This window comes from Canis lupus, chromosome 30 (assembly GCF_003254725.2).
Source record: "Canis lupus dingo isolate Sandy chromosome 30, ASM325472v2, whole genome shotgun sequence".
NCBI lineage: Eukaryota > Metazoa > Chordata > Mammalia > Carnivora > Canidae > Canis > Canis lupus.
In genome coordinates this window covers 28,890,035-28,913,194 of record NC_064272.1, presented here as the reverse complement: position 1 = coordinate 28,913,194, position 23,160 = coordinate 28,890,035, and the positions used below count along the sequence as shown (strand labels likewise).

The window sequence follows — 23,160 nt, the reverse complement described above, 5'->3', positions numbered from 1 at the left end:
CAAGATAAGTAGGGAATATTTGTCCTCAACTGACAAGCAGATTTGCCAAGTAGCCAGATAACTATAACACAGGCAGAACAGAGAAACATCCCAAGCTTCAAATTATCATCATCAGAGATTGGAAGAAGACCTTTCATCTAGTCTGAGCACAACAGTTTCATGAAAGAAGCTGCTTTTGTAGTGCTCTTGGAAGAGTAATGTGGGAATGAAAGAGGCATTTCAAGCAAAAAGAATAATAAGCAACAGGTTATCTGGTTTATTTTACTAAAATATATAGTATGAATAAAGGAGAAAAGGCTAGGAAAATACCTTGGAGCCATTTGATGAAGTGCCTGAATGCTGGGCTGGATGGAAAGTGTTGATACTTAATTTCAGTAGGGAATAGTTACTAAAGGTTTTTGAACAGAGGGCTGATATGATCAAAGCTTTCCTCTAGAAGTCTTTTGGCATAGAAGGTGATAACAGCCTGGCAGCCGGCATGGAGACACTAAGAAGAACATAGTGCATCTCCTTCAGAGGTAAAAGGACCCTACATGGGCTGTGATCACGAAAATGAAATAGAACTGAGAAATGATATATGGGTGTGATCTACCAGACTTGGGAACCCACATGTATGTCAAGGTTGAAGGAGAAGGAGGAGTCAGAGCTGTTGCTGAGATTTTGAAGCCCCAGTAATTTGGAAGCAGGGTGGTATGATTCCTAGAAATGGGGAAGTTGGAGGAGAGACTTACTTGAAATTTGAATTTAGGCATCTGGAGTTTCAAATACTAGGAGTGTATTCTAGCTGAAGATGGCTAGCAGGGCAGCCCAGGTAGCTCAGCCGTTTAGCGCCGCCTTCAGCCCAGGGCGTGATCCTGGAGTCCTAGGATCGAGTCCCACGTCAGGCTCCCTGCATGGAGCCTGCTTCTCCCTCTGCCTGTGTCTCTGCCTCTGTGTGTGTGTGTGTGTGTGTGTGTGTGTGTGTGTGTGTGTGTGTCTTATGAATAAATAAATAAAACTTAAAAAAAAAAGATGGCTAGCAGGCAGAGAAGGGCTCTCAAAATAATAATGAATGAATGAATGTGACATATTTCGAAGTCCAAACATGCATTTGACATTGATGATAATACCAGAAGAGCTTCCTTATTCTGGGTAAATCTACTCTTCAGTTGTGGTAGGAGAGTGATCCTGGGGATTGGCTGACCCTGTTTAGTCCTCCTACTTAGAGTAGGAGGAAAAAGAAGAGGAGCTCAGGACTTGGTTTTAGCTTATCCCAGTGCTTTGGCCATGGGACATATAACCTTTGGGGTGGGGCTCAGCTTTCTCAGATGTAAGCCGGTAAAGTAAGAGTAGAGATTTTTATTGTTTCATTCACTGTTATCTCCCTAACACCTAAAATAATGTCTGGAAGAGTAGACACTTGATAAGTAATTGCTTGAATGAATGAAATCTGTCAAATGAAGAGCATAGATGAAGACAGATGTTTAAAATAAAGACTTTTACTTAACCTTCCATGAAAAATAAATTGTAAGCTTTTCTTCGTACTTGTTTTCTGTTTCCACAAAGAGCCATTCTGCTGCCAAAGTAGGGCAAGGTTGTCTACTAAAGGGGGTAGTATATTAAAAAAAAAAACACAGCAGGCTGTTGATGCAGAGTAATAACATAAATATCACCCAATCACCGAGTTACAGAACTATGATTTCAAATTCATTGGGAACTTTTGTCTTTTCTGTCATTTTCCCCTTGGTATTTGTCCTTTCCCAGATCCAAAGATGGTAAATCTTGCCATGACTGTGGTTCCTCTCTAAAGAATTCTGCTTTACCATCCATCAGGAAGGGGGTGAGAAATAGTTCTGCCTCTTTCTACCTGACAAAGCTTTTCTTTGCAAGTGCGATCAGGAAGTAAGTCTTGCCATTATCCAGAGATCTATTATTGGAGTGCAGTATATTGCACTGTGGAAGGTTTTATTCAGTGTGTTTGCTCAACATGCTAAATATAGAATATTGCATCGACTAGAATGTTCACACAGCAGTAAGCTTCCTGCTCTTGCTGAATCTAAGCCTGTGACCGTCCTTACTCAGGTAAATGCTATACACATGCTACCATGGTTCAGCAATTTTGATAGTTATGTAGGTTTTCTGTCAGCATATAAAGAAGGGGTACTTGACTTACAAGGTTAGGGAGAACAGATCTGTTTTGAGGTTGGAAAGAATCACAGTGGCCGTCAAGAACTATTAAACTCAGATGTGCATCCGACTATGATAATATTGAATGGTACTTACTCATCTTTATATGTACAGTATATGTTTAAGGGGAAGAATTTACTTTTTGTAATTTTTTTACTAGGTGAACTGTTCACTTACAAATTCTCAAGTTTGACGAGGCAGGAAAATATGAATCCAATGTCAGAAAAATTGGTCCCTCATCCTTCTAGAAGAATCATATTTAAACGAATTCAGTACACACAAGAAATGAACAATAAAACTTAAAAGGGTCAAATCATGTTGAGTTCTGAAGATGTGCCCCCAGTAAAAGAGAGGTTGAGAGACACCTCGCTGGCTTACAGCTTAGTTGGTAGAGCATACAGCTATTGATCCTAGGTGTTTGAGTTCAAGCTCCATGTTGGATTTAGAGATTATTTTTAAAAAAAAAATCTGGTTCAGATTTGTTTGTTTGTGTCTAGACTCCAAGAGATTAGATTTAAGGAATGTATAGCCTTAAAAAAGTATACGTGGTGCTGTGCTTGTTGAGCTTGTTATAACTTTTCCAAAAAAAAGATTAAGCCAGATTGCTAAATAGCCGTGATGGTCAGAGATCTTCCTAAAATGAATATCTTTATATATTCTTTTGAAAGGCTAGTAGCTTGAGAAAAAACAAAAGTTGATTAATTTTCCATTCCCTTCCTTTGACAGAGAACTACTTCATTTTCAGCAAGGTTCACAGTTTGCTAGTTAGAGGGACAGATGAGTGTGTTCAGAGAGAATTTGCCTTTCTCTGACCTGTATGTAGTTTCCTAACTTACTACCTGCTGTTTAGGAACTCTGGTGTAGATTGCATACTTGCCCTGTCACCCTCCAGCATAGAGCCGTCTGCAGAATGAGGCTATCTCTCCTCATTTCTGAGACCTTTACCCCAAGGTGGACACTGAAACAAGAGTAAAACTGCAATACAATCCTTTTCTTACCTTCTCCCATTCTGGCACTTAGTTGCTGACACTCGGGTCTGCTCTAATTCTCTATTCTGTAATAAAAGTTTTCTTTGTGCAGTCTTCAATATTTTGTATTTCAGCATAAATCCTGTGTTCTGAGGCACCTCCTTTGTAGGAGGAGATTCTGGAGAAATCCTTTTGAATAAGAATAGGACAGGATCTGAGTAGACAGTTGTAGACCTCTAGAATGGTTCCTGTGATTTTTCTCGGAGCTTCACAGAGTTGATAATACTAGCTCTGTGGGCCTACGTAGTATTGAACTTGGGAATAATCCCTTCTAGGTTGTTATCAGTGATTATCAAACATCCCTGATATTTGATACCAAGTTTGTAGAATACAAGAAGGCATTGTTTGCACACATGACAGCATGGAATAATCCCTGTCTGGCATAGGAAATTGGTTGTATTTCATGAGTTTAACAGAAGGAAGTTTTTAATTTTGTTAAAGTATATACTTCAGTAACCTTGCCAGCTTTTTAAAATTTCATATCTAAGATATAATATACTCCAAAAAAAAATCTTGAGATGCTTCCTGCCCCATTCTTTCTTCCTCCATCTTACCCCTGCTACTTAAAAAAAAATTTTTTTTAAGCATGGAAGTGTGGTAAGACAGTGTAACCTAGTGTATTCATTACGAACTTTTTAGCACTATTCAGTCCCTATTCTTGTTAATTATAGTTGAAGACTAATTATTAACGAGGCCTAGAAGACTGACATGGAAGGCCAAAATGTTCTGTATAGGTGGCACCTTTTAAAATACTTTGGGAGCCGGGCAGCCCCGGTGGCGCAGCAGTTTAGCCCCGTCTGCAGCCCAGGGTGTGATCCTGGAGACCCTGGATTGAGTCCCATGTCAGGCTCTCTGCATGGAGCCTGCTTCTCCCTCTGCCTGTGTCTCTGCCTCTCTCTCTCTCTCTGCATCTCTATGAATAAATAAATTTAAAAAAAAAATCTTAAAAAAATAAAATAAATAAAATAAAATAAAATAAAAATAAAATAAATACAATACTTCGGGAGCCATAAAGTAAAATGTAGAAAGTTCTTTATAAATGTAATCAAAGGGGATCCCTGGGTGGCGCAGCGGTTTGGCGCCTGCCTTTGGCCCAGGGCGCGATCCTGGAGACCCGGGATCGAATCCCACATCGGGCTCCCGGTGCATGGAGCCTGCTTCTCCCTCTGCCTGTGTCTCTGCCTCTCTCTCTCTCTGTAACTATCATAAATAAATAAAAATTTAAAAAAATAATAATAAATAAATGTAATCAAAGGGGCAGCCCTGGTGGCTCAGCGGTTTAGTGCTGCCTGCAGCCCCAGGCATGATCTGGAGACCCTGGATCGAGTCCCACGTCAGGCTCTCTGCGTGGAGCCTGCTTCTCCCTCTGCCTGTGTCTCTGCCTCTCTCTCTCTCTCTGCATCTCTATGAATAAATAAATAAAATCTTAAAAAAAAATAAAATAAATGTAATCAAAGTTAATTTTTCGAAGTGACTATATAACTATATAAAGAATAGGATTCAGTGATTTATTTGCTGCAACAGAAGAAAAATATTTGCCTGCCTTTTACTTGAGAACAGGAGCTTTATCTCCAATAAAAATTGGAAATGATTTTCAAGCCATAGATGGAGGTGGTACCTGGGGTGTCTCCAGACTATATTTTCCTGCCCTCTTGTTAGTGTCCTCCTCCCTACTTGTCCTTTAATCCTGGCCAGATGACTGCAGGGAAAAATTCATTTCCTCTGCCTGACAGCACACGTGGTGGTTTTGACTTTTTACACTGGGCTCCTCTCAATTTCCCCTTAAGTAACTTTTGTTAACTTTGTCTTTGATTTATGCTCTGCTGGGTCACTGCTTTCTGATTTGAATGTGATCACCACATTCACCTTCTGGACAGTAAACCAAACATTTCCACACAGGTAATGCAATCACCGCAGAAGATTTTAAAGTGTTCCCCCAAAGAATTCCCAGTGCTTGAGATTCCTGCTCCTGCCTTTGGGGATTTTCACACTCCATGTGGACCTTTGCCTTTCAAGTAATGCAGAGGGGACTGATCTTGCCCAGTGACACTTCTGTCCATGGAAGCTCCTGATTGCCTGTTAGATAGACATATGTGCATGAGTGGTCTTGGAGAGTGAAGAGTTTACATGTTGATGTCCTCTACTGGTATGGCCATATCCTGTGCAGATTATGCCCAGTCATAATCGTGTGTACACAGCATTGCTTAGACTACCATTCAGGTACATTAGCAGCATACTCTACTTGTCACAATTCCCCGGTTTCTTCTAGTTCCTGGGTACTCGGTTGCTTTCTAAAACTGGCAAATGACCCTTTCTACTGTATCAACTTCTACATACCAGTCCTAGTCTTTAAATTCTAGAAGAGAATAGCCATAGAGTTTAGTATTGTGATGAAGAGTAATTCCCAGTGTGATAAACCGGCAACCTCAGATTGATATCTCTCTCTTGATTTTGTTGCTTTCGGTGGATATAGAAGGCATTGGAGGGCAGTAGTATGGTGTGGTATGTTCTTCATTCATCACTGTGGAAGCATTTATGAAGCAGTTAACATTGTTTTTCTCTTTTTAAAAGATAAATAACACACTGCTTTGATAATAGAGATGGAGTATGATATTTTGGCCTTTGGAAAATGTCTTCTTTTTTCAAAATCTACACAAAAATGTTAACTCCTCCAACAAATTATGTATTTAACTAGAATGAGTATAAATGGTACACTGTCCTGTGAATCAGATAGGGGCCTCAAACCAGACTTCTGATATGTGTTTCAGTAAAAATGGAAATAATAGTTGATCAGCTGTTCAGATTTTGTTAAGCTTAAAAGTATATGAGTGTTTTATGTACATTTCTTGCCATTTTCAAAGCTTTATCTGCCTTAAGAACAAGTGCAAAACAGAGAGCATTCATGAAAGAAGTAATCATACTTAACATGTATCCTAGAACTCAAAACAACACCAAGTGGCTTTTAAGTGTCTGGATACTGTTTAAATATTTAAATTTTTTTGAAAACTGACCCTTCTTCATAGTAGTTTAGGAGCTTAAATATCCTACTTAATAAATATTACAAAAGGTAAAGTTGGGCAGCCCGGGTGGCTCAGCGGTTTAGTGCCGCCTTCAGCCCAGAGCATGATCCTGGAGACCTGGGATCGAGTCCACATCAGGCTCCCTGCATGGAGCCTGCTTCTCCCTCTGCCTTTGTCTCTGCCTCTCTCTCTCTCTCTCTGTGTCTCTCATGGATAAATAATTTTTTAAAATCTTTTAAAAATTTTTAAAAAAACAGTAAAGTCCTAGAGAGAACTGAAGAAACTATCACTAATGGGTAATAGTTATGGGTTTTACCTATAATATTAGAACAGGTTTATTCTTATGGTGCCTGGGCGGGCTCAGTCAGTAGAGCATGCAACTCTTGATCTTGGGATTGTGAGTTCAAGCCCAATATTGGGTATAGAGATTACTTTAAAAAATAAACAATAAACCCAGATTTATTCTCAAATCTCTAGTAGTAAGAAGATACAAGATTAAGTGCTCTGAGGATAGGATACTGTCAGTAAGTTTATAAAAGTTATTATGTTATAAACTACAGTCTTATTTTTGAAAATGAAACATCTGTACTTCTGTTAGCAGAAATAGTCTGAAGGGCAGGTTTTTTGGGTAGCTTTGATTTCTCAGATGTGACTAGTGATATAGAACCAAACCCCTCTTGTTAGAGAATTTAGCAAGTAAGTTAATACAGCTGCTTCCTTACAGAATATGCTCATTCCCTAGAAATATCAGGAAACATGATCCAGGATCCAGGATCCTTTACAGTACTTCATATTCCATTAATAAAGATGAATAAATTGTAGCTGGTATATGAGGCTCAGGTTTTGTTTTGGTTCTGTTTTAATGGAAAAAGCCTTTTTGGTAAGTTACAGAGGACCTTTAAACAACTCTTGTCCATGAGATACAGGAGAGGGAAAGTGAGTATGAACCTCAAACCACTTTCCTTTACCGTTTCTTTTTTATAAAATACAACTTTGATAGCTGTGAGCATCTCTAAGATTTATTGCATCCCTGCTGGTTTTCATGCAGAGCAGCAATATCATATCCCAACCCCTGCTGTTGTTTATATCAGCAGCAATTAAAATTTGATTTACTAATCCTTCATTGATGCCTCTCCAACTCCTCATTTTTCATTTTGTAGAGCCTTAGGACTGTTACAGCTGAGCATCATGATGTTAACACCTCCTCAGCCATCTGGTACAGGGGAAGAGGCACCTAAACAGATTCTTCAGAACAAAAATCACAAATGAGCAAGATCAGAATAGTGTGAGATCTAAAGAACAGGTAAAGAAGGAATGAAGAGAGCCTGAATGACAGCAGAACTGAAAGCAGAACCCAAAAACATTTTGGATTGGAAGCCCTCCTTTTGCTGGGGAAAGATCTGCCTTTTGCTTTCTAGAAGAAAGCAATTCGTAGTAGTCATATCTAAAACTATTTCTAATTCCAGACTAGAGGCCATTAGCTAGAGGAATCAGGTAAACATTGTAGCCTTACCCACCCTCATCTTTTCATATTTCTTGACCCATGAACCTGTTTTGAAGATATATTTTTTTCATCCTCTTAGAGAAGAAAGCATATTCCAGCCACTCTCACTGCTCATTTTATCTTAGTTGAAAGTCTTATAGAGGTTTATGTTGAGAGTGGTGGGCTCCCTATTTAAGGAAAAGCCATATTATCTTGATTCATAATGCTAGGAATTTTCTGTATTGACTACTGTCTATTTAGGTAGATCTTTAATCAGTGAAATGATTTGTAAGTATGATTGTTCCTTTGTCCAACAGTATTAACATTCTGAATTTGGTCTGCTTAGTGGCTACTGAAATTTTACTAATATGGAAGCTAAAATTGATTGCAGCTTTTGGTGATCCCCCCACCCCTCTTTTGGTGATTATTGTTTTTTTGTGTCTGGGTGAGGTTGGTGTGCATTGGCTCATTAGGCTGAAATGAATGTAGCCAAGCTAACTTTTTCTCAGTGCTTTGCAGCGGTTGTTAGTTTAAAATCCAAAATGAAAACAAAACACTCAGGGACACTAATGTACTTGATTTTGTTATTGCTTGCTGTTGCTTCACCTTTCCTTCCATATCTTGCTCTCATGCTTCCTAATGCCTGAGCAGACTGCATCGTCAGAGCGCCGAGGAGAGTGGGAAATCCAGCCCAGCCGGCAGACCAATACCTCGTACCTGACGTCTCACTTGGCTGCAGACCGCCATGGGGGATCAGTGCAGGTACTTACTGCCTTTATTGCCCTTTCCTGGCCTTTTCAGCTTGGCTGGTGGAATGTTGACTTGCTTCTGAAACTTTGGTTCTTTTAGAAAGGAAACTACTGTAAGGTTGAGCTGCTTCTATAGTTAACTCAATATCTGTGTGCTGATTTTCTGCCTAAGTGGACTTGTAAGAATCACTTGTTGAGATGATTATTGGTTGTTGTCATTGACTAAGAAATATCTATATGATTTCTGAACTGGTTTCTGGTTAAACAAATCTTACAACCTTGATCTCATGATAAACCATAAAAATAATGTCAAGGGAGAAGTATGTTAGTGTCTAGTATGTGAATTTTACAGACTCGAAATATAGAAAATAAGTATTTTTTCGGATAGAGACTGCATATGTAGCTCATTCCATGATGTATGTGCCTTAGCACATAAGATGAGGATGTTAATTGGTCAAAGTCATTTCTGAGTGGGTACCCAAGAAGTTGGGTTGTTTCTTTTTTCCTTCTAGAGTAAGTGTGATCTTAGAGAATTATTTCTGATTTCATTTGGACTATTTTGAAGCTCTGTTGTCTCTTGTACTTTAGAACATCTGTGTTTCTTTACTCTTCTTATATGTTACTCTTTTAATAATCTTAATTCAAATATGTCTCTCATACTGTTAAGTGACACTATCAGTTGGGGCACAAAAGTAAACTCAAAGCCACCAAATCATATAAAAGGATAGACAAACCTTTTGCATGTAGAAATGCATTTTGATAGGCTTGATTGTCTAGAATATGTTTTTTACATGGAGTGATTCATGAACACTGTGTTATTCACAGGAAGTCAGGAGTCAGCTGTTGGTTCTGTTAAAAAAAAAAAACTCATAAGAACATCTAGGTAATAATGATGGATTGAACTCAAAGATCTGCTCTCACCTTCACCTGAAACAGCACTAAAAGAACGATAAAAGGCTTTTTTTTGAAAGGCATGAATCCATACAAGGAGAGAAAAAACAGATGAAGCAATAGCAATAAAATGTGACATACTAGAAAGCACATAGGCAATTATTCAATGACTTAGGAGTCCCAAGAAAACTGAATTCTGAGCCAATAGAGCCTATTTTCACTGGGTAATCCTCCAAAGACTCAGAAGTTGGCTTTTTACAAGGGGAAGTTGGTGTGGAGGGCCATGTGCTGAAATAAAGAGTGGTTAAAAGTCTGTTTTCTAAGAAGCCAGAGATACCTAGATGCTCTCCCCATCCCTAGCAAAGACCAAAGATTTATTCTTTGGCAAGGGTAAAATAGAGGGTATAACAATTGGGGGAAATGAGCACATTTGGGGGTGAGGAGCTATATTGAAGAAAAGGAATATTGAATTAATGTGTGATCCATACTTAAAAGTCCCACCCCTGGAAAAAAAAAAAAAAAGTCCCACCCCTGTACTCTTAGCAGTCTCCCACTTTTTTTTTTCTTTTTTTCTTTCTTTTTTTTTGAGAGAGAATGGTGGGGATTGGTGGGGGAGGGGCACAGGGAGAGAGAGAATCTCAAGCAGACTCCCTGCTGAGCACGGAGCCCAACACTGGCTTGATCTCACAACCCTGACATCATGACTTGAACCAAAATCAAGAGTCCATAGATGCTTAACCAACTGAGCCACCCAGGTATCCCGAAAGAGAGAATCTTTTTGTTTTTGTTTTTGTTTTTTAATATTTTATTTATTTGAGAGAGAGGGAGAGAACAAGCAGGGCAAGCAGTAGAGGGAGAAGGAGAAGCAGGCTCCCACTGAACAGAGAGCCAGATGCAGGGCTCTAGCCCAGGACCCCAGGATCACAACCTGACCTAAAGGCAGACACCTAACCGATTGAGCCACCAGGTACCCTGAGAGAGAATCTTAAGCAGGCTCCATGCCCAGTGCAGAGCCCAACATGGGGCTTGATCTTACAACCTGAGATCATATCCTGAACCAGGCACCTCAGGATGCTATTTTAAAAAGGAACATTCTGGGACACTTAGGTGGCTCGGTGGTTTGATACCTGCTTCGGCCCAGGGTGTGATCCTGGAGACCTGGGATCAAGTCGCACATTGGGCTCTCTGCATGGAACCTGCTTCTCTCTCTCTGCCTCTCTGTCTGCCTGTGTCTCTGCCTCTCTCTCTTTGTGTCTCTGATGAACAAATAAAAAAATCTAAAAAAATAAAAAATAAAATAAAAAGGAACATTTAAGAGCAAATAAAAAAAAGAGAGCTCTTAGAAATTAAGAACGTGATAACTTAAAGCTCAAGAGTTTGAGATAGTTTAAGAAAGCCTCCCAGAAAGTAGAGCAAAGAGAGAGGTTAAAATGGTAGAAAATATTTCTTCAAAAAATAAAAAATAGGAATGCCTGGGTGGCTCAGCAGTTGAGCATTTGCCTTTGGCTCAGGGCATGATCCTGGGGTTCCGGGATCAAGTCCTATGTTGGGCTTACTGTATGAAGCATGCTTCTCCTTCTGCCTATGTCTCTGCCTCTGTGTTTGTGTGTCTCTCATGAATGAATAAATAAAATCTTTAAAAAATAATAAAAATAAAAAATAGAGTTACCTTGTAACCCAGTAATTTCACTTCTGGATATTTATCCAAAGAAAATGAAAACACTAATTCAAAAAGATACATGCACCCTTCTGTTTATTGAAGCATTACTTACAGTAGCCAAGATGTGGAAGCAATCTAAGTGTCCATGGATAGATGAATGGATAAAGAAGATGTAGTGTATGTGTGCACATGCATATTACTTGGCCATAAAAATGAAGTCTTGCCATTTTTGACAACATGGGTGGACTAGAGGCTTTTGTGCTAAGTGCAATAAGTCAAACTGAAAAAGACAAATACCATATGTTGCCCTTATCTATGGAATCAGAAAAACAAAACAAATGAACAAGACTTATAAATATGAGAACAAATTGGTAGTTGCTAAAGAGGAGGCAAAAGAGGTTAAGAGGATTAAGAGATACATACTTCCCGTTGGAAAATAAATAAGCTGGGGTACTTGGGTGGCTTAATCAGTTAAGCATCCAACTCTTGATTTGGGCTTAGGTCATAATCTCAGGGTCATGAAATCTAGCCCCACGTCAGGCTCTGAGCTGCTCATGGAGTCTGCCTAAGATGCGCTCTCCTCTCCCCCTCTGCACCCCAGCCCCTGCTCACTTTCTCTCTAAAAAAGAAAAGAAACAAGTCACAGGGATGAAAAGTATGGCACAGGGAATATAGTCAGTGATGTAATAACTTTGGGGCCACTCAGCTAGCTCAATGGGTAGAGTGTCTGGCTCTTGATATCATGGTTGTAAGTTTGAATCCCATGTTGGATGTAGAGATTACTTAAAAAAAATTTTTTAATGTAATAATTTTGTATGGTGACAGAGGGTAACTACACTTATCGTGGAGAGCATTTTATAATGTATGTTATTAAATTACTATGCTAAAAAAAATAAATAAAATAAATAAATTACTATGCTGTACATCTGAAACATATATGTCAACTATACTTTAAACATTTTAAAGTTAAAAGGGTTTAAAAAATGAAATAGTAAAAGACAAAATATAATTAACTCTAAGGAAAACAAGAAATTGGGGATCCCTAGGTGGCTCAGCGGTTTAGTGCCTGCATTCGGTCCAGGGTGTGATCCTGGGGTCCCGGGATCGGGTCCCGCGTCGGGCTCCCTGCGTGGAGCCTGCTTCTCCCTCTGCCTGTGTCTCTGCCTCTCTCTCAGTCTGTGTCTCTCATGAATAAATAAATAAAATATTAAAAAAAAATTATACAGGGAAGGAAAGAACCATGGTATATACTCTATGGCACAGCTATAAATAGTTTTTAATAGTCATAATATAAAACTACAAATTGATCTGATCAGAATTACAGTATAAACTATAGTAGAAGAAGACTAGAGGGATGGAAAAGGTGAATCTAATGCCTAAAAATAAAGAATCAAGATGCATGTTATTCAGAGATATGGAGGTAAAAACCAAAGGAATCCATTATAAAGGAGGAAAAATAGTGGAGTGGGAAAGAGACTGCTATTTTTCCTAATGATCCTTGTAGAAATATATTTTTTTAAGATTTTATTCATTTACTTGAAAGAGAGAGAATGTGCACTAGTGTGGGGGATAGGGGCAGAGGCAGAGCAAGAGAAGCAGACTCCCTGCTGATCAGGGAGCCCAGCACAGGGCTTGATCCCAGGACCCCGAACGAGATCATGACATCAGCCAAAGGAAGGCATTTAACTGACTAAGCTTCCTAGGTACCCCGAATCCTTGTAGAAATAATTTATATGCATATACATACATATCAGCCTTCATCTGTCACATTTGCAGAAATTTATCCATCTAGTATTGTTGAAACAGGAGTTAAAACTATTTCAGAGGATTATTTGGTATTATCTTTTATTTATTTATTTTTTAAATATTTTACTTATTTATTCATGAGAGACACAGAGAGAGAGAGGGAGAGACACAGGCAGAGGGAGAAGCAGGCTCCATGCAGGGAGCCCGATGTGGGACTTGATCCCGGGTCTCCAGGATCACGCCCCGGGCAGAAGGCAGGCACTCAACCGCTGAGCCACCCAGGGATCCCCTGGTATTATCTTTTAAAATCTTAAATACCTATACTTTTTGATTCAATTAATCCAGTTTCAGGCAAATATTCCTCAGAAATGCACAGATACTGAGGATTCATGTTTTAGAACAATGCTGCTAAAGGAAATGAGTCATTTTTGTAATTTCAAATTTTCTAGTAATCACACTAAAAGTGTAAAAATAAACAGGTGAAACTAACTTTAATAACATTTAATCTAAAAAATAATAAATAACATATTTAATCTAGTTTAAAATACTTCAACATGTAGTCAGTATTACAAATAGTTATGAGAGGGATGCCCAGCCTTGTTCAGTTGGTGGAATGTGCGGCTTTTGATCTCAGGATTGTAAGTTCGAACCCCACATTGGGTGTAGAAACTACTTAAAAATAAAACCTGGGGGGGGGGAAATATGAGATATTTTCCTTTTTTTTAAATGTAGTGTTTGAATTCTGATATATATGTTACTCTTACAGAACATGTTTGGACTAGCTGCATTTTTCGTGCTCAGCAGCCACAATAGCTTAGCTATTGTTAAGGATGCTGCAGTTCTAGAATATTTGTTGCTACTTGTTTCTTTTTTTTTTAATATTTTATTTATTTATTCATGAGAGACACAGAGAGAGAGAGAGAGGGAGACACAGGCAGAGGGAGAAACAGTCTCCATGCAGGAAGCTCGATGTGGGATTCGATCCCGGGTCTCTAGGATCACACCCTGGGCCGAAGGCAGGCGCTAAACCACTGAGCCACCAAGGCTGCCCCCACTTGTTTCTAATATCAGAAAATCTGATGCAAAAAAAAAAGAAAACCTGATGCAACTAAATGTTCATATGTATGAACAACTAAATGTTCATAATGTTCAACAGTAATTAAAAAATAATATAAAATTCAGCATTAACTAAAGAAACATAATACTTCCATACAGTGGATAGAGATCTCTGGGTCTTATGGGAATTACCCAAGGTGTGTTGTAGAAAAAGCAAGTTGTAAAACAATATATGAAATTTTACCTGTGGCACCTGGGTGGCTCAGTCTGTTGGGTGTCTGCCTTCACCTCAGGTAATGGTCCCAGAGTCCTGGGATCAAGCCTGCATTGAGCTCTCTGCTTGGCAGGGAGTCTGCTTCTCTCTCTCCCTCTGCCTGCTGCTCCCCCTGCTTGTGCTCTCTCTCTGTCAAATAGATAAATAAAATCTTTAAAAAAAGAAAAAAGAAAAAAAAAATTGGCCCCATTTTAACTTTCACACATATATGCAAAAATATTTATATATAAAAGGATTAATATACATACATGTTAGTGTGTGCAGAAGAAAAAAAAGAAACAATGTAGAGTAAGGGAGGACAAACACAATCAGTGGGCCAAATCCCACCCTCTGCTTGTTTTTATAAATGAAGCTTTATTAGGACATAAGTATACTCAATTGTTTATATATTATATATGTCTGCTTTCTTGTACCAATGGCAGAGTTGAGTAGTTTCCACACAGACTGTATAGTCCACAAAGCCTAAAATATTTACTAGTCTTTTTATGTAAATATTTTGCATACTTTTGTTCTCAAGAAAGATACTGAATTTCCCTCTGCCATGTCACTGGAAACCTGCACTTTTTATGTAGTCTTTTTTAATATTCTAATTTTTTTTTTTTTACAATAAACATGCTTACCTTTTAATTAGGGGAAAATGCAAAGATTAAATAATTTTAAAAGAAAAATACCTCATAATCAGGAATATCTGGACAGTTTATTAGATTTGTGTTCTTAGAACACAGAGGTGCTCATTTGGGTAGTGCTTCCTACTGTCCACTGTGATGGGTTATCTTTAAAATTGGAGTTGATTAGAGTCTCTGGCATCACTTCTGGAAAATGCAACCTCCCTCTACTCCCTATAAAACTAAGTTCTGCCAGCTTCCTTGATAGAGGACAAGCAAGTGTACCATTTCCCTAATATTACATTAAGTTCTGGTTCTCCTTACTACATCTGCCTTTTTCATTGTAGCCCCAGTTTGTGTATACTCATAAAAGCTATGCTTTTTGCAAACCAAATTGGCTGTATTTTTCTAGCACAACAGATGCCCACATATTTTCAAGTCATCTCACTTCCCAAAGGTAATGTGGTCAAACCATGCTTAGCCTACCTGGATAACCTGCAGATACCAAAACTCTGGTATTGGTAGGGAGTGCAGAGCACCAAGATGAGAAGAGCTTGCTTTGGTAAGGCATGTGGACACTCCTATTCTAACCTGTGTAATAGGCAGGACCCCCCCCGCTCCTATACCTCCATGTTTCCCATCCTTCCACAACACTATATCCATAGATCTTACAAATGTGGATGATCTAAATTCAAGAAGGCAGTATATTTTTTCTTTCAAAAAAGATGATTCCAAAGTTGTTTAAATTAAAATGTGTAGAAAATATCTAGAAAGCTCCAAGACCAAGCAAAAGCATGAGATTTGAGAATGACATTTAACTTTTTTTTTTTTTTAAGATTTTATTTATTTATTCATGAGAGACACAGAGAGAGAGAGAGAGAGGCAGAGACACAGGCAGAGGGAGAAGCAGCCTCCATGCAGGCAGCCCGACCCAGGACTCGATCCCAGGTCTCCAGAATCATGCCCTGGGCTGAAGGCAGCACTAAACCGCTGAGCCACCTGGACTGCCCGACAGTTAACTTTTAACTAATAATTACTTTGCTCAAATCTTTCTAATTTTTAATCATTTACAATTCTTTTTAAGGTCAATAGTATTCCCATTTTATAGGTAGGGAATCTAAAGTACCAAATTACCACATATATAGTTGTGAGAAGTAGGATTGAAATGTTGATTAGCAGCTAAAATATTGCTTCCCTTGATACATAATTCCCATTTTTCTTCATGGTCATGTTTTGAAAAATGAAATTTAATAACTCAAAATTTTTACTTAAAATATTAAATTACTTATTAAAGGAGGTGTTACCAGTATTGAGGAGTAAAGTTCCAAATAGCACTTTACCTTCATCTCTTTCATGGTTAGTCCTTTAAGCTATTGCTTTGGTCTTATGTGAGTGATATAGCCAGAGGAATGTCGGATTAATTCTAATAGTGATTACGACAAAATAACTTTCAGTATTCTAGGTACATAAATAAGCTTATTTTTTAATGAAGTTATACTAAAAATTCAGTAGAAAGGGTATAAAAATGATACTGCTTAAAATACTAATAATTTACTATATTCATAAGGGTGTTTTGGTTTGTTTTTTGTTGTTGTGTATGGTTTTTTTGTTGTTTTTACAATTTTTCAAATTGCTTTCTATAACATCATTGTATTTAACTACCGTAGTATTTATGAGGTAGATAGGACCAAGGTTGTTGGCCAGGTCTTAGAGAATAGAAACCAGGGCTCGCCAGAGGTGGTTGATGGTGAAGTGAGGTCTGGAACCCAGCTTTCTGGTCACCTATTCTAGCGGTAATTCCACTGTGTCTAGGCAACAGTTCATGATTTGACAAACTGCACCTCTAGCCTCAGAAGTGGTTGCTCTAAAGACCTAGATTAGTAGCCGCTGATTCCCAAGGATATTTTAGGTATAGTTAAGTTAAAAGTTAGACACCTGGTAATTAGATTTGTGCCTGATTCATTTGAGACCAGGTACTCACTAATACAGATAAGATGTTCAGTCTGTAAAATGCAGATAACCTCTTCTTCCTTAGATTGCCCAACATTGCTAATAGGCCAAGTGGCAATTCATAGCAATGAGAAATTAGAGAGCATACATGTGAGACGCTGTGGGCAGGCGCCATGATCCAAAGTCATCAAGTAGTTGGCAGTGGTGATGCTTGCTGCCCCCTGCTTTGTTCATATTAGTAGAGGCCAAGATATTTTATTTAACATCTTGTCTAGTTCTGAGCTGTTCATTAGAAAACTTACAATGATTTCTCCTGTAGCCCTTATGCTTGCAGAATGCATTTACCAGCATGATTGCCAGTGTGCAGCCAGGATGTGCCCCAAGAAATAAATGTAGGCCGAGGAAGTTCACAGGACAGCATTAGCATGAGGAGCTGTGCTTCTCTAATTTGCAAACCTTCATTCCTCAAATTTTGTTTTTGCTGTTTATCGCCCTAACTTCAAATTTCTTCTTGAAATTTTCAAATTTATGGAGAAGTTAGTGGTGGTGGTAGTCAGATGAACGCATGCAAATCATGCAGATTAACTCAAGTTAATCATTATTAAGATTTTGCCACATGTCTTTCATTCTGTGGTGGTGGTGTGAGGGGTGAGGGGGAGAGTGTGTGCTAATAATATTTGAAAGTAAATTATAAACATTGATTGCACTTTATCTCACGGTAGTTTAGTCAAAGTGTCTTAAGAACAAATGCATTCTTTTATGTAACTAACACTGTTGTCATATCTAAGAAATTAAATAATTCCATAATATCTAATCTACAATCCTTATCACATTTCCAATTGTCCCCCAGATTAATTTTATAGGGTCCAGGATCTAATCGAGGTTTACATTTGCATTTAGTTCTTATAACCCTTTAGTCTCTTTCAATCTCTTAGTCATTTAATTTCTCTTAGTCTGTAACATTCATCTCTGTGTTAAAAGGGGAAAAAAATTTTTTTAAGAGAAGTCTTTTTTGAGGAGTCCAGGCTTGCTGTCCTATAGAGTGCCCCATGTTTTGGGTTTGTCTGCTTTTTTTTTTTTCCCATCATACTTAGATCCAGATAAAACTTTCTTTGGCAAGAATATCACATAGATAAGGTTATATAATATTTGTTATGTCAGGAGATAAGTAAAGTTGAGTGGTTCCCTTAATCAGAGGTGCTAAATTTGATCACTAGCAGATCCCTTGGATAAGTCCAAATTTATTGTTGTAAGTTTCTTTGACTAACCACACAGCATTGTTTCCATTTTTTAAATCATGTATTATTAATAAGATCAATAAATATTCTGATTTAGAAATAATGGTAAGTAAATACTGCTAGTAAGCAGTGTTTACCTTGTGTGCCCTTTATTCTTTGAATAAATACCCCAAAGATCCCTTATACTAAACATTTCCACCTGCCCTTTTATGACTATGCAGGAAATTTTTTCAAATAAGCTGCTGGTGAGGACCCCAGATCTAGAGGGAGATAAGAATGAACATTTGTGGAGGGAGAATAGCAGTTGTATGAACACTTACTGAGCCATTACCATGTACCATAGGCTAAACACTGGGTGTGCATTGTCTGCACAGTAACACTATCAGGTAAGCAGCACTGTTTCCCCATTTTACAGATTAGAAAGCTTAGGCACAGAAAGATTGAGGATCTTGCCCAAGGACTCACAGCAAGTAAGTGGTGGAGCTAGGGTTCAATTCCAGGGCTGACTAATCCTAGAACGCATTTCGTAGTTACTATGTATGCTGTGCTACCATATTGTGTGCCAGGTATTGTACCGGACACCATGTCATACATTTGCTTGTGTAATTTTCCCATCAACCTGTAAGAAACCATCTCAAATAGAAGTTACTTACCCAAGGGCATATGATATCCGAACCGTTCATCCTATTTTGTGGTTCTCTCCCATGTTTCAGCCAAGATCTTTAACAGCAGAGTGGTTTGTCCAGCGGGGTCCCTTTTCCCACTTCCCAGCACCCACATAAGCAGGAATCATGTGGAAATGAAACCAGGTGACAGAAGCAGCTGCACAAGCAAGAGAAGCCTGATCGGGTCCACATTAACCAGATGACAGGAGTGAGAGCCTTCAGTTACAATTCGGGGACCATCAGTGAGAAATGGGATGACAGTGAACCTGAAATAAAGGTTGTTGAAATAAGACTGGTCTTCCAAGGAAAAGCGTTTCCTTTCTGTCTGTCCTCTCACGGGACAGAGAGGATCCGGCAGTCTTGTTATTTGAGTAACTTCAAACCAGTGGTCAAAGCCATGAAGAAATTTCTGAAGGAAAGTGTGATTACTTATAGTTTCTGATGCCCACTATTGATTTCCATTTTAGAATTTTTTTCAGCATCATCACTGAGTCTATTTATAATTCTAGCATAATAAACTGAGGTAGAATTAGAGTAACATGACCTATTTCATAGTCTTTTTGTGAAGATTAAATTTACACACAGTGTAGCAGAGTGCTGACACAGAGTAGGCTTTCAATATGGAAGTTATTATAGGATCACATCGTTGCATTTTGTGTCCTCTCATGATATGGCCTGGGAACCTTACCTAAATGAGGATATCTGGCCCCTCAGCTCAGGAAAACAAGTATTCCAGACACTGCCTGGTTAGTATCTAAGTTATAGACTAGTTAGAGACCCCCTTAGGGACCTTCTCTGGTGCTGGCAGGAGGCTCCTGTTGCCATGATGTCTGTCACACTCCATCTTTCTGTTGCAGGTGGTTAGCTCAACCAATGGTGAGCTGAATGTCGATGACCCCACGGGAGCCCACTCCAATGCACCAATCACAGCTCACGCCGAGGTGGAGGTAGTCGAGGAAGCTAAGTACGTTCATCTTTTAAGGGGGCTCTTGAGTCCTAGGTTGAAAAATCTATCTTTCCCTTTCTATGTGCTGTGCATCTCAGACCAGATTCCTCATGCTTGTGTCCTCAGCTTTCTTCCTTTGACTATTTTTTGCATGGTACTTAAGGCTGCTTCTGCCCTCGTTAGCTGTGATTTCTGGGAAGGCCATTGCATTTTTCTAGTCCGCATGGGGCAAAAGACCTAGTGAACTAAAAGAATCGTGGTGTAAAAGCTAGAACAGATAGCAGTCCTGAGCCTCTTGGGTTCCTGGAGCTTCTTGCTCCCTATGGGATACAGAGAAAAATCTGTTTATCTTAAACCATGGACCATACTGAACAGCATTTGATTTCTGGTTCTTAGCCAAGAATTCTGCATGTAGAATCATGGAACAAGGGTTTCAGGGCCATTGTGCTTTCACTTAAATGATTCTGGATTCAGAATCCCAATTTCAAACTCCCGATAAGTCAGGCAAGATAGTCTTGACACCTGTGAGTAAGAGAGTCTTGGGAGGAGAGGAAATCACACAACTGGGAAGCGGTGAGTCCACTCCCTTTTCTGCTTCTCTTGCCTGTGAATGTGTTGCCCTACCCATTCCATCAGCCCCTTGGTGCTCTCTGCATGGCGTGTGGTTAAACTCTTTAGCATATGGGATAGAAGGAGGAATAGTTGCCAATTCTGCAAAAGCAGCATTTCTTCTCTTCTTTCCCCTTTTGCCCCATCTCAAATTCCAATCCAGACTTAAACTCCAAAAAGACATGAGGTAGGGAGAGAAGTCCTTTACAAATCAGTAACTGCTGCCAAGCCTGATATGGGTAACCTTTCTTATAAACCCTTTGAGAACATTCAGGCTATCCCAGTATCTTGTTCTCGGAAGCAGACAACATTTGAATAGTAATACTGTATCCTGGTTGGTCTCTTGAGCCCCCAGATGGCCCCAATACCAGCCTGAACATGCTTGCACCTCGGGGTCTCAAGTGGTGGGAGGCCAGTCAAGACCTGCATTCTTCCTTCCAGCCCTCCTTTACAGGGCTGTCCCCTGCCCATTCCTCTGTTCTCCTGCTCATCTGTATGATGAGCTCACTTTGCTTCCAAGAGGTCCTTTTCTTGAAAAGCCAGGATTTAAGGATTCCTACCCGTAGATAAAAAGCAACCAAGGATGAAATTGGACCTTTCTCTTGTCACATCTGTGCTGACTGTAGGCAGCTTCAGATGCTTCTCTCCTGCTTTATATAAGGCCCTGATAAGAAAGAAAGGCAGGGAGAGTTTTTAATGCCAGCAAGAGACCATTTTTAGTAAGGAAATATGCTCTTTATTCTCAGGGACTTTGGAGATTTTAAGCTTCCGTGACAAAACTTCATTCTCCCAAATAAACAGTATGGTACTCCTTATCCTCTGGGTTCTCAATATTGGCTGCACTTTGGAATCACCTGGGGCATGTTAGAAAATACATATATCTGAATCATGGCCTCAGTCTGATTTTATCTGGGGTTATGGCCTGAGCATCAGGAAATTTTAAAGTTGAGGTGATTCGGATGTGTGGCCGAGGTTGGGAATCATGGTGCTAAAGCATGTTCTGATTTAAACATTGTCTGGGCTTGAAGGATGGCTGTACCCTCCCCGCCCCCTCCCCCCCCATTCCCAATTTATGTTGTGGCTATTACTTTGAAGGCTAGAAGTCTAATTCTGGATTTGATAGTGTACTTTGAATACCAAGATTGAAAGAGCTTATTAGTCTTAGAGTATGTCCTATTCAGGCTTATCTTTTGAACCCATTCTCTCATTTTGTTTTGGTAAATGTGTACACTGATTATGTATGTAAGTGTGGTGTTTGTGTCCTGTGTATGAAACGGGGTTGTTCACACAAAGAGATTTCAATGTGGTGAATTCTGTTGTGGTATAATCTAAAATCTAGGGTGTGAAGAGTGTTTAAAGTCTCCCCATTTAGTAAAAAGGACTACTGTGCCTCTTTGCCACTAGTTCCAGGGCCTTCTGAAATGTGTGGAAAGCAGAGGGAGCAGTTGTATTTGACCAAACATCATCTGAAAGCTCACAGCTTAGGGCATTTTGTGTGCTGATTCCCCTAGTGATTTCATGAGCTACCAAACCATCTTGCCGAGGAAACTGTCAGCACAGCCATGTGGTTTTCTTCTTGGCCATCTATGTGTTTTGGAAAGGGGGAAGGGAGCCATGAATCCACCTGCTCCATCATTTTCATGGGAAGAAGTCACAGCTAGAGAAGCACAAGATGTCCCAAACAACCCCTCATTGCACGCAGCTGTGATGCCATTTGTCCATGCAGCCTACTTGTAGGGAAGAAAAGAGGGCTGTTGTCTATATTAAGATTCAACCAGGGGCTGGGGAGATACGTGAAACCTTCACATCCAAGCTCTTGATTTTGAGCTCCTCACCCAGCTTGTTTTGTGTAAAGGATGAGAGAAATAACAAGGTCTTGGTTTTTGTTCTGTATATGATATGAACATCTAACTGCCCTGTTCTTCTGGCTAGAGGACATATGTCCTTGTTCAAATATGATGGAAGGATGGTGAGGCAAGACAGCTTTTTGGTGGATTTTTGTTATGGTCAAAATAGGAGTTTTTGGTTATCCCCTGACTTTAGTTATAATTTAGCAGATGTGGACCTCCTGTCTCCTGAGAATTGATAAGAATGGATGAAGGTCCTTTTCCTGACGGTTATACCTCAGTACAGAGCAGTGATCTCCCCCTTGCTTTGCTTCATCTCCTGTTGCTAAAGGCTTTTCCCCCCATCTAGAGTAAGTCCTAACTGCCAACGGCTCTGGTCAGGTGTGTTGGACTTACAGAAAGGCTAGGAACTTCTCCTTCCCTCAGAATACTTGGGAGATCAGCTTAACATTGCACAGTAAGACTTTGTGTGGGAACCAAAATGGCTCCCTAGGTGCTTGACTGAATCCTTACAGGCAGGATCATTTCTTCTTTCTCCTGCTACCTTCCTGGAAATTGCCCAAGAAAACCCACTCAGGGGCTCCCACCAACTCTTTCTGTTTTACCTTACCCTTCACTGAGATATCCAGCTCCCTCCTCGATGCTTCTGTCAGGTGCCTGCCCCCTCCACCTTAGTGTGGGGGCCATGTGGCCCAAGCCTACTCACCCTACCTCCTCAACAGAGGAAGAAACGAAACACAGACACATACTGCATGTTTGCATGGCTCACAGGGAGTCGCTTCCATCTCACCTCTGTGGACTAATATCTCTCTCTTTCTCTCTTCCTTTCTGTGTTTTTCTCTTTACACACTCTGTAGCTGCCTGAAAATGCTCAACCTGTGGTGAGTCCCTCTCTCCAGTCCACATGCTAGGGGAGCGGACCAGACTAGGCTGGGATTGGCAAAGCCAAACAAAATGCCTTAGGAACACTGAATGGCTTCCATACGCCGCCTTGTGCCATAACCACCCAGACTGGGGAACTAGATCCACAAGGTGGGGATGGGGCAGGCCTACACCCAGGAATTAATCTGTTCCTTCTTTCCTTTCAAATCCATCTCATCACTCTCTCCTCCTGTCAAAACAATATCCCACAGTATCCAAAATTATCTTTCTATTTCTATCTGAGGGAATTATCTCTCAAATTGATAGACCAGAGATTATCAGACAGAGAGGGACAGAAGCAGGAGG

The 23,160-nt window shown here is 39.7% G+C and overlaps 1 protein-coding gene and 1 long non-coding RNA gene across 41 annotated transcripts in view; one reads left to right on the top strand and one right to left on the bottom strand.

The window, feature by feature from the left end:
* CSNK1G1 (casein kinase 1 gamma 1) overlaps nucleotides 1–23,160 on the top strand; it is a 169,850-nt gene that overhangs the window by 136,837 nt on the left and 9,853 nt on the right. For 23 of the 39 annotated variants that reach the window (XR_007407285.1, XM_025472515.3, XM_049104198.1 and 20 more), the window contains 2 exons: nucleotides 8,349–8,459; nucleotides 19,389–19,495. Coding sequence is in view for 38 of the 39 variants with exons in the window: in XM_025472515.3 (XP_025328300.1) it covers nucleotides 8,349–8,459; nucleotides 19,389–19,495 (218 nt within the window). In the remaining variant the exon portion in view is untranslated. Of the gene's footprint in view, nucleotides 1–7,374; nucleotides 7,514–8,348; nucleotides 8,460–18,579; nucleotides 18,822–19,388; nucleotides 19,496–22,790; nucleotides 22,815–23,160 lie in introns of those variants that run through there. The other 16 variants (XM_049104190.1, XM_025472529.3, XM_049104191.1 and 13 more) reach the window with 6 other exon arrangements.
* Nucleotides 7,322–18,650, bottom strand: LOC112675782 (uncharacterized). 2 transcript variants are annotated; one of them, XR_007407287.1, is made up of 4 exons: nucleotides 18,520–18,650; nucleotides 14,044–14,202; nucleotides 9,181–9,295; nucleotides 7,322–7,459 (listed from the first exon to the last, which is right to left on the bottom strand). It is a non-coding gene; the product is annotated as an uncharacterized LOC112675782 (long non-coding RNA). The 2 variants fall into 2 exon arrangements; XR_003146056.3 differs by lacking the exon at nucleotides 18,520–18,650 and adding an exon at nucleotides 16,341–16,460.